This window comes from Populus alba, chromosome 1 (genome assembly GCF_005239225.2).
Source record: "Populus alba chromosome 1, ASM523922v2, whole genome shotgun sequence".
NCBI lineage: Eukaryota > Viridiplantae > Streptophyta > Magnoliopsida > Malpighiales > Salicaceae > Populus > Populus alba.
This window is the reverse complement of record NC_133284.1, coordinates 17,325,135-17,337,284: the sequence shown is the minus strand read 5'-3', so window position 1 is coordinate 17,337,284 and position 12,150 is coordinate 17,325,135. Positions and strand designations below refer to the sequence as shown.

General features: G+C 34.0%; 1 protein-coding gene and 1 long non-coding RNA gene across 2 annotated transcripts; one reads left to right on the top strand and one right to left on the bottom strand.

The window, feature by feature from the left end:
* On the top strand, window positions 1-2,106 carry LOC118031736 (uncharacterized). The gene is made up of 2 exons (XR_012167740.1): window positions 1-1,539; window positions 1,757-2,106. It is a non-coding gene; the product is annotated as an uncharacterized lncRNA (long non-coding RNA).
* Window positions 2,107-3,452: 1,346 nt separating this feature from the next.
* Window positions 3,453-11,436, bottom strand: LOC118031735 (cyclin-A2-4). Its single transcript, XM_035036230.2, has 12 exons — window positions 11,295-11,436; window positions 9,615-9,963; window positions 9,024-9,291; window positions 7,715-7,848; window positions 7,350-7,442; window positions 5,309-5,442; window positions 5,011-5,086; window positions 4,566-4,642; window positions 4,429-4,462; window positions 4,179-4,328; window positions 3,958-4,092; window positions 3,453-3,766 (listed from the first exon to the last, which is right to left on the bottom strand). Exons 2-12 carry the CDS (start codon window positions 9,903-9,905, stop codon window positions 3,713-3,715), a joined length of 1,446 nt encoding a protein of 481 aa, XP_034892121.1. The 5' UTR covers window positions 9,906-9,963; window positions 11,295-11,436; the 3' UTR covers window positions 3,453-3,712.
* Between the last annotated feature and the right edge of the window lie 714 nt (window positions 11,437-12,150).

Here is a 12,150-nt window from a genome sequence, read left to right as displayed (position 1 = left end):
AAGGGTCTCCGCCTTGAAAAAGGTAAGAGAAGAGAAGAGTTTATCTCTCTGCAAGGGTTATGCTGGATTTTCTTCACTTCAATGAAATAAATCGAAGAAGATGGCTTCTTCCATGGCAATCCGTTGTTCTCAGCCACCAAAACTGCTTCTCTCTCCACTCTTCAAGGTACGCTCCCTTCAACACTTGAATAACAAAACCCGAATCCTTCCTAAAACCCTCTCCACTGCGGCTATACCAAATGTCTATCAAACAACACTGCCTCCATCACCTCCATCTCATTCTTCTGATCAAAGATTTTACAGAGATGACTTGGGAAACCCTCCTCCTCCTCCTCCTCCTCATCATCATCATCATCATCAGTCGACCCCACAACCTGGAAACTTCATTCTCAATCAACGGACCCAAAATCAGCAATACCCTCCTCCAAACCATTATAATTATCCAAATACGGTATACCCTAATCAGGGTTGTGCCTATCCTAATCAAGAAGGATATCCTTAACAACACCAGCACCAGTATCAAACCCCCAATCCGTGGAATCAGAATTATCCTCAGCAGGATAATCAATGGAATCAAAATTATTCCCAGCACCAAAACCCTCCTCAGGTTAGACCTAATGTTCGGGGGAATTATGGGCAACCCGGAAGCCCAAATCGATGGGACAACCGAATCAGGGATACCCACAACAGAGAAACACTGATCAGTGGGCCCCACGTGTGGGTACGGACACTCGATGACAGGATATGAATGTTAATGCTAGTGTTAATGCTCATGCTAATTTTCCAGCTCCGCCTCCGCCTCTTTCGGTTTATGACTTGGCGCGTTTGTGTCAAGAGGGTAAGGTTAACCAAGCTATAGAGTTGATGGATAGTGGGGTTAAGGCCGATGCTGATTGTTTTTATATTTTGTTTGAGATGTGCACGAAACGTGAGGATGCCAAGAAGGTTCAGAGGTGATGTTAAGCTGAACAATAACACGATTAAGATGTAAGGGAAATGTGGGAGTATGACGGATGCATGGAGAGTTTTTGATCATATGTCCGGCAGGAATATGGATTCATGGCATTTGATGATAAATGGGTCTGCAAATAATGACCTGGGAGATGAGGGGTTGCTGCTGTTTGAGCAGATGAAGAAGTTGGGGTTGGAACCCACTGGGGAAACATTTTTTTGCTGTTTTGTCTGCTTGTGCAAGTGCCTAGGCAATGGAGGAAGGGTTTTTATATTTTGAGGAAATGAGCAAGGAGTTTGGGATTAGTCCAACTCTTGAGCATTATTTGGGGGTTATAGATGTTCTTGGAAAGTCCGCTTATCTTAACGAGGCTGTGGAGTATATTGAGAAACTTCCATTTGAACCCACAGTGGAAATTTGGGAGGCCTTAAGGAAATATGCTCAAAATCATGGAGACATTGATCTTGAAGACCAGGCTGAGGAATTGATCATTTCCCTTGATCCATCAAAGGCTGTTGCTAATAGAATCCCAACTCCGCTAATTAAACTGTGGTATTGAGAATTCCCTTCAAGTGCAAAGAACAGAGGCCAGTGCTCTCCTTTAGCAGATTTGTTGTGCATTAGTAGTTGTTTCTCTCCTTTATTCAAAGCAATTTTATATTTTATTAGCAGAATAAATCATCTGAAAGAAAGTGGAACATTTACGAGAACTATGGAGTAACTTCTTTGCGGTCTTTTCCTTTTAAAACAGATTGCAGCACTTTTGCTGTGAGTTAACTTAATGCTCCTCTATGGTTTATGCAGGTGTCGATGCTTGATGGTTAGTTTTCAATCGGAAAATTTGCATGGTGTTTTTGGTGGTTTCAAATCCTGTTTCCATGCCTTCCCTGCTTGAAGGTAGTCACAAATAGGAAAAATCTCTCTGGTAAACAGGTAACATTTCTCGTGAATTGATGGGAACTTGCTATATAAATGTGGTGGGAAGGGAATGTAAGGACCAAGGAGGATTATTTGAAGGTTTTCTCTGCTTTGATGTAATTAGCATACAGTCTTTTATGATTTCTTTTTTATTGATATGAAACAGAGCGTATTTCGAGTTTCACATTATATTTACTTGAAGACTTAAATGAAGTGTTCATTATTTATTTATTTTCTCCCCTGGGATTTGCTTTTACGCATTCATGAAGCTGTGAGAGTGGTTTGTTTACAAAAAACAGAGTTTTGCCTTTCATTACAGGCCAAAATGAGAGTGGTTTTTTTCAGTCTGAGATAAGCCAGTAGAGAAAGGCTAGACATGGGTCCTGGGTCTGTATTTTTTTTTTTTTTTGGTAAAACAAATATGTAGATAATCTAGGTAATAACAAAGCAAAACAAACAATTCAGCAAATAACATAGGTAATAACATGCTAGTCAAATAGAGTAAATCCACAAAATTCGTGTTCTTGAAATCAGGATAACTTAATAGAAATAATTTTTAAAGAAGCAACAAGCTAATTTAAAAATAAAAAAACTAATATCAAATAATGAAATCAAAAAATAAAATAAATCAAAAATATATCAACTTGCATTATCTTTTTAAATCCTCGACACGTGTTATTAAGTAAGCATTATAAATGGAAAAAACTACAAAGTCTAATCCTTGACAAATGAAACACTGAAAGATGAAATCAAGAAAAACAAAAATTAATTATACAAAAGAATCTAAAAAATAGTAATAAAAAAAATGAGGATGAAAAACAAAATAAAAAATAACTTAGAGCGCAAGAATTTTTTTATTGAAGGGTTGAATTAAAAAGAAAAATAAATTTAAAAAAATTTAAAAAATATAAATCAAATTATAAAAAAAAATATAAATCAAAACTTCCAAATTAGAAAAACTTATACATGACAAATTAGAATTGGATGATCAAATTAAAAATAAATAAAATTTTAACAAAATAGTCAAGAAAAAAAATAAAAAAAAAAAACAAAATTTTGATATAAAATGTCAACAACAAATAAGACCGACCTCTATTTTTCAGAGAGAGAGAGAAAAGAAACGTTGACAAGCAACAAATAACACCACCATCACTAACATGTGTCACACCTAGAGGAACGCAGTGACACATCTAACTACATTGTAGAAAGGCATTTTATGCAACCAGAAAGCCTTGTACGCACCAATAACTTTTAAAATTGAAATAATATATTTAATCAATGTTAAAGACAAAAAAAATGCCCCTAATTACCCCAATAATTACTATATATAAAAAAAAAAGAACAAAAAACCAAAGAACATAAGATTTAAACTTTCTGAATCCAAGGTAAGCTGGCCAATTTATCATCATTAGTTTTATAATTTTTTTTATTTTAAGATAATTAGATCATTTTAATGTGTTTTTTTAAAAAATATAATCATATTCCTAAATAATCCTTTAACAATTAATTCATCGTGTAAAAAAATAAAAAATAAAAATATATGGGTCGGCTAAGAAACCAACACCTTGAACAAACCAGGAAAGACAGAGAAGAAAGACTAGATATATCCTTAAAATTACCCGAGTTGGGAACACCAAAACCTGATAAAGATCATCAAAATCTATACACAAATTTAGGGGACAAAGAAAAAAGGATCAGAATGTATATATTGAGTAAAAAGGTTTCGGATTATATATCATATACAATCTCATGAAGGATATGATAAAAGCCAGGAGGAACTTCTTTTGAGATGTGTGTGTGTTAGCAGCCACTTTCAAAAACGTGGAACCTGTCTGTTTATCTTCAGAATAGTGTTTCAAGCAGTTTCGGAGAAGGCAGAGCAGACACAGATTCGAACTGCCATGAGAACAACTTGATTAGCAATTGGAATGAGATCAAACCACAATGCAAGTGCATTTACCATGGAGCCTGATATCTTGTAAATTTTTAGGAAAGCACTTGATGCTGACACGGAAGATGCAGAAAATAAATAGAAAAGTAAAATAAAAAGTAATCTAAGTCCCTTGAGCAGTACTCTTAGTTTATACCTTCGGTTGTCTGTACTTCATGCGTATGGCATTCAGAGGACACCCCTTGGTGTTCAGTTGTAAATCTTGCATTGCAAGAACTGTAGTTTTAAGATCTGACGCCTTGTAAGAAGTGTATTTTTCTAGGGTTGGACTCTGTCAAATACACATAAAAAGTCAGGCTCCAAATGCTTAATCTAAAACAATATCGAAACACAGATGATAGGAAGGAGAATGCAGACCCATGGATGGCTTGTCTGATCCAGAGTCCACCTGGCAAGAAATACAGATGATGCGGCAATGACAGAAGGAAGAAAACTCAAGAAACTGTAGTCAACTAATGTCAGTTCTGCTAGGTAATCAGCCAGGTACTCTAGTTCATAGCTAGGGCTCTGCAAATGTGCAATTACATATGTAAATGTCACTTTTTAATTAACAGAGGCTAGTATCTTCTGAAACAAACTTGGATATGAACCAAACCAACCACATTACCTTGTATGATGCCTGTGCTGCACGTAAACATCTCCTGAAAACAAAGAAATTTGCAGAAGCAGCTGCATTATTGATTCTGAAATGATTTCTTGTAACACTCATAAATAAAAAGGTGAAAATTCGATAAGCTGAAGCACCTCAGAAACGTTTTTGCAGTGGGAGCAAATATTTGAAAGCCAAAAAAATTTAACACTTGAGTCTCCATCCTGAGCACCTGCTCCAGACTTTGGTCAGGACCACAACCAAAAATATTCCAACAGGGAAGCAAAATACAAAAAAAAAGATAGAAAGAAATTAAATGTCAACTCGTATTATACAAGGGTTTTGTATTACTGTTTCATCATTTTTTAATCCAATCTCAAATTTCACATGCTGTTTAGTCATTTTTCTTCCAGACCACCAAATCAGCACCCAAACGAAGGAGAAAATGACAAAAACAGGGTTATATGATTCTTCATATCAATTTTTAAAGAGCTGGCAAAGGTCCGCAAAATAAGAAAGCACTGACATGTGATAGATTTGAATAAATGGAAGACAAACTAAAAGGAAGATCATATTCGCCTCACAGTAATGATGACATACCTCAAAGTTCGTGTATGTGTTGTCAGTGATGAAGCAAAATTCTTCCACTCGTGGCGAACAAATTTCTTCATATTTGCTTCAGGACACAGATAAATACATTTAACGTCAAACTAAACAAACCAATACCAAGTAAATTACGGCTCTGAATAATAAAATATTCTCACCTCTAGAATGGATATTTCAATTAGCTCCTAAACTAAGAAAGAAATTTTTTTTTGCTATGTTGCACCCAACCTTCCATTAAAATTTCATGCTACCGTTATGTGCACTGAACATTGCAAAAGATAGGAGAACTTACGAAGCTATTAGCATGCAAGTGATGCCAAGTAATTGAAGTCTCTGTCGTTCAATGTAATTTTGAGAGAGAAACCTATCTATGAGATATACTGTGAGGTAAAGCGTGTCTGGCACCAACTTATATTCCTCAGATACCTGGAAGCAAGTTCAAACAGATCTGTGAATTATTTGTTCGGAATTCATACTTCATATAAAAACTATATGAGTTTAATACTGCAATAATAGGCATTTAAACTGTTACAGTACATTGAGAAACTATACGAGGTGAAAATTAAGATAATAGAGTTTCCATAGAGTGCATTCAACACAGAAATGAACTATGAATGATAGTTACATTTCAAATGAAACATATTTATAAAGAATAAAAAACACAAAGCATACATGGACCAGCATCAAAATACTTTTCCACATAAACAGGTATAATCAGCAACAACCTTTTCCCAAACATAGTGGAAGCCTAACTAAAACTTTTGCAGTAATATTATTTCATGGAGAGTGGTCAGTTTCATCTAATTGAAAGGAAACGAAAAGCATATGTCAAATACACAAACGTTTACATACTACGTTACTAACAGCTGTTATTGAGTCAACAGTTACATTGATGCTATTTGGTTTCAAATCCCTATAAGGGTAGTTCAAATTCATCTGAAGCTTTAATCGAATATAGTATTTCAAAAAGAATTAAAAAAATGATAACTTGTCAAATTTTGTTTTTATTTTTTTGTCACAATCTTCTTTTGAGAACTACCTTTGTTTCTTTGACATTCAAGGCACAGACCTTGGATATGCATTATGCCTCAATGAAAAATTGACCACTTGAGTTTAATTTAGCTTGAGTTTGAGGGAGTTGGACGTCAAAATTGCACCTGTTGATGAATCTAAACACGCATGCATGCAAGTACACACACATTCATACCTACATATACATGTGTGTGTGTGTGCGTGTATAATCCTGAAGTGTCACATTGAGGATTTCCCTGCTCCATGCACAAGAGAAATAAGTGGAAATTCTGATACAAAACACTGACACTCGAAAAATGGTTGCCTATCTAGGAACGATGCACGCAAGTACACCCACATTCATATATATAATCCTGAAATGTCACATTGAGGATTTCCCTGCTCCATCACAAAGAGAAATAAGAGGAAATTCTGATACAAAACACTGACACTTGAAAAAATGGTTGCCTATCCAGGAACTATGGTTGAAGGATCTAGAAGACATCATGAAATATAAATTGAAAGGAAGACTTGGGAACTAAAACAAGAGCTGCTGCATCTAGAAAAAAAGAAAAAGAAAAAAGACTTAAGAAGGGCTAGAAAAATACAAAATAAAACAAATATGAGAAACTGAACTAGAACATGAGTATGATAACAGATTTTTTTTATATATGTATGAGAAACAAATATTGCTTCTTCATTTTGAATTTTCAGTCAATGAATAGAGAACTCTCTGGATCATGAAATGTCACTTCATGCTTGGTATAAAGATAATTAGGGATTAAACTCAATAAAAATATAGATCAAAACTTAAGGATTGGCTTTCTCCTCGTGAGTAGACCTGTCTTCCTTCCCGTAAAAGCATGCCTTGGAAGATCCTTTACTAATTTTAATTAAACAAATATTCTCTTTGTTATCTAAACCATCTAGTGAATGAGAATTAATCCATTGAATATGATGGATTAGAAAAACCATAAACAATAAGTTAGACACAGTAAGACTTAAACTGCAAAGAAATAAATGTTGTACTAGATCTTGAGTAACTTTTGATTAAGCTAAACATTCATCTAGATTGAAAGGATAAGCCATGTTATTTATCCTTAACGACGAGCTTAAATTTTTTTAGTTGAATATAGATTATAATAGTTTTTTGTGAGAAAGATGTGCATCTCTGCAAGCACGAATGGAAGTATAGCATCATTGATGGTATAACAAACAATCTTTTCTTATCAAATAACAAACAGCCAATGTATATTGCGAAGTCAAAGCAAAACATCTAAGAGCATAACAAGAATAATCTCAGGCAATGAAATTACACTGACCTCAACAAGCCAATCAATTAAAATCCCTCTCATACTTTGAGTGATGTCTCGTTGCACTGTTTCCATAAAAGTAGGAAGAGACCTTAAGACAAGCTGCAGAAACAGAGTAATAAAGAATAAGCTAACATCAGTATCTTACCAAGAGGGAAAAAAAAAGAGAGAGCTAGTGAATGTTTCCTCTTTCAAAGTCTCCACATATGGCATTAAAAACATGGAACATGCATGGATAAAAGCTTTAAAACCATTTGTTGAAAAAGATATGCGTTTGCATTCACAGGGAATGAAATTATGAAAAAAAAAAAAAAGAGTAAAAAAAGGAAGGGGTAGATAAAGAACGAGATTTGTTTTGCATATAAAGTACAAACCTCAGCAACACGTAAATTGCTATAGATATCAGCAGCGTAGAGGCTGCAAAGTTGAGGATCCTTGTGATCGCTATCAATGTCTATAAATTCTTGATCACGTGATATCTTCTGATTCTCCGAAACATTACATATCTCTGCCATGACCATTTGAGAGAAAAATATCATTACCCGCTGCATGCATGCATACACAACAGAAGAAAATTTGGAGAACATCACTTTAAGGTAGTAGTTTATTCCCGTAAGTTTGTGTGACTACGATATTCCATTTTAGCAACTTCTATTGAATAATACAAACTAGGAAGTCTTACCTAGCAACCAGTGACCCAAAATGGATTTGACCTCATAAATTCATTAGATGCATGTGGCTGAAGAAGAGTGTTACTATTACGATAACTGTTTAGCTTTAAGAGGGTAACAATCAAATTCCTCGGTACCGTCTTTCTAAAGAAAATCTTTGCATTTATACTTTGCGGATCAGCTGTTCCAAGCATGACGGGCATAACACAGTGGTAGACAGTAAGCAATAAAGTTAAAAGAGTCAAAAGAGTTAAACAAATGGTAATTGGCTTAAGCGTTTCTGCCAAAGTTCTTATTAGCCACATTTATTTTTAATAGATACCAAAATTAATGTTTTTATTTTGAGACCTTGAACTCCATGCAGCAGCTACTGCTATAATGAGCTTAATCTTTTAGAATTGGGATTTGAATTGTTGCTATAATTGCATGCCATGGAATGCCTGTTCAACAACTGATGGACACCATTACATAAGCATACATTACTGATTACTGTAAAGGAGGAAACGACCAAACTTTGATTGCAAGACTTCCTCTGTCAGACCCTAAGAATTTGTTCACATAACCACTTTGTCCGCTGGGCTCTCCATTTAACAAAAGCCAATGAACAATAGTACCACGTAACAGCTTTTTGACCACTTTTCACTACCATGACAAATTTCACTTGTTCCATTTTTATACAACTCTGCTTGCTGCTTGGTCCTATGAGCTCTCAATTTGACAAAAACTCATGAATAATACTATAATTGTACCACATAACAGCCTTTTCACTACTATAATGAACTTCATTGACTTCATAGTATCTCATTTATATAGAATTAGGTTCAAAGAAATAAATAAGAACAATGTTACATAACTCGAAGACTGCATCAATGGATGTTGAAACAGGACACCGAGTACACAAACCTCCAACCAAGATGCACCCCTTTGTTTTCCCTTTTTATCACCAAGTTAAAAATGAAGGTATCCATCAAGATTGCCATGTTTAAAGCGAAGAGTTTGAATAGAATCTGACCTTTCTTTGGAGAATTATGGGGATGTGAAGGCACTCTCGAACACTGATTAGGAAGCTGAGGATCATCTATGCCAACCCCCCTTATGCCACTGGGTTGAGAAGGTACATCTTTTTCTTGAGTACTTGAGCATACAATTTCAGAAGGTACTCTTTTTACTTCTTGACAAATAATTTTTTTCTTTGAATTAGCTCTAAGATGTCGGTGTTCTAAGGCAACTGAAGGGGCAATTTTTGATACTTTGAGCTGACCCTTTTTAGCTATCTTAGCCTGACAAGCAGCAGAATTAAAGAAAATTTAAGATTCTAGATTTAGGAAAAAAGAAAGAAACGAATTCATGACAGATGGGGTCTAATTTTCAGGAAATGCAGCAATGTAGTAGACATTTTCACGTGAGCAAGAAACCATATCCTGTTCATTTAGCCCCTTATATTATAATCATGAAAGAGAAGTAGGTACTAATTTTTCATTTGCTAAGCCAAATTTTGTCCTCAACATGTCCTTTTTTTCTCTTTGCAGCATACAAGATCGATTTAGTACACAAGAAGGTCCAGAATAGACATTAGCAATGCACAAAAGGACAGCACATCCACCTGAATTTTAGTTGCACTGAAGCAACTCGTATACGAATTCTCACAGCAAACATTTGTGACATCCTGAAGCACTGCTCTCCTCTTACGTTGATTACCTGCATTAGCAGGTCCACTAGTGTTGTTCTCATCTAAGGCTGCTCTTTTTGGATTTGCTCGCAAAATCCTTTTCTGGTCTTGTTTTGAGGATGCCTTTAAAGTTGGCATCTTCCCAGAAGCACGCAAGGCAGCTGCTCGTGTTACTGGACCATTAAGTTGCCTAAAATTAGAAGGAAGTATGTTTTCCTTCTTCATATTTACAAGCAGTAGATAAGAACAACACAAAGCATTAAACAGAAAGTAGGCAAGTAACCTGCAATAAAACGACCAAATCAGCACAATCATCAAGATATTCTAAGCCAAGAAACTCTACATATTGAGGCATCACTTAGATAATCTTGAAATTATGAGCCATAACTTGTAAGCAATGGGAATGCACTTCAGAAGAATAAGGGATATTTGTTCCAAACGAGCCATCGAAGAATAACCCCACTCGCCACTTTTACTATAGGCTCATTAGAATTTGCATCAAAATTATCTATAAATCAGGAAATTTCCCTCAAATAGATACCATCGTCAAGAAACAAAACCTGCTATTTTGTGTGCATTTCTGAATAAAAAGAAAGAAAATAGAATCTGGCATAATTTTTTATAATGTGCATCTGAGCACTTTATCAAACATAAACCGAATTGCCAAATCACACAAAAAGATCATAAAACCTTTAGATCTACACGGATCAAGTAAAAAAAAAATAAAGTCCGACTCCAGTTGCATGGAGAAATATTGTGTGAAAAGATCATTAACAATTCAAATTTCATGGATATGTATCTGGAGTTCAAGTTGAAAATTCTCAATGTACCCAAAAGTTCTATCTTCTTGAGAAAAACTTGCCCTAAAAAAGATTGAGACTGCAATCACCAAGATACAGAATCAACAAAATTCACATACATTACTTAATAACGGGATATAAATCTTATACATTACTTAATAACGGGATATAAATCTTAGTGGCAACCATGAAAATAAAGGCAAAGCGTTCTTTCCTTCAAAAATCTTGAATCCCAAGATTCTACTAAGCAAGCTCGTATCTGAATCCGAATTCCAAGATTTTGAATCCGAATTTCAAGACTCCAACTAACAACCAAACAAGAAACAAATAAACCTTATGTTTCCAAAAATAAAATTCTGAATCTCATTGTCTTCTCTTTCCTTATCTTTATTTATTTTTACACCTTGGCCATTTCAAAAAACAGCTACAATTCCTAATAAAAGATATCAACTTCTTCTTCTATAAATTTACCTACAAGAAAACACTCAAATTTCTTTCACTTCTCCAGACTTCCTAAGAAAAAAAAGATAGAAAGAAAAGAAAATGCTGGTCAATAAACAAGCTAGTTGTGCCCCAAGACCCCCCCCCCCCCAAAAAAAAAAAAAAAGCCTATCTTTAGCCAAAACCCATGTCCAAAAACCTTCAAAATTTCACAAATTGCAAATAACCCATTAAACCCGTATCGATCTAGCAAACCAAAAACCCGAAGTACACAGAAAAAGACTACACACGCCGGCAACAATCATATGCATCGTGGTGAAAATGTGAGCTTACAAACACACAAATGTGAATGTATAGATTAAAAGGAAGAGACCTGAAGTTGTGCGCTATATCTTCACAAAGCTAAGGATGTAAGAGAGTAAAGAAGAAGAAGTCAGGGCGGGACAGTGTTGGGTTTAAAAAACATGAAAAATGGCATTCTAGTTTCTCCGAAATGATGTAATATTTTAATGTTGTTGATGTTCATTTATTACTTACAAAAAATATTAACAAGATATCGTTATTATTTTACTGAAAAAGTAAACTCCGAGAATTGTTGATTTTAATTTGACTGGATTATGAGAAATTCCTTTAAGAATTTAATTAGTTGACCTTTTGAGATTTTGAATTTAATTTGTTAATTACTTGATTGTAATTTGAAATTAACGTGTTTTTGTCATTTATAATTTTAGGTCGGATATGAAATAAAAATATATTTGATATTTTTAAAATATATATATTAAAATAATATTTTTTTTATTTTAAAAAAAAATATTTTTGATATACTATATTAAAATTTAATAAATAATAATAATAAATAATATTTTTACCGCAATATCCAACATCCCTAAATGTAATTATAATATTGATGATGATGATTTCGATTTTCTTAGCTGTGTTTTACATAGAGAATAGCGGTGGGTGGTGATAATAGTATGAATTTTTTTAAATGATGAAGAGAAAAGGCAAGGACAGTTTTTGGAGCCGTTGAAAGAATCTGAGAATATTTGTTTAAAAGCGAGCTTAACCATTGTTTAGGAATACGATGTAAATTATTTTTTAAATAATTTAATTTTTTTATTAAAAATAATTTTTTTATATTTTAAATTATTTTGATAGATTAATTTTAAAAATAATTTTTTAAAAAATAAAAAATATATATTATTTTAATGTATTTCATCACATAAAAT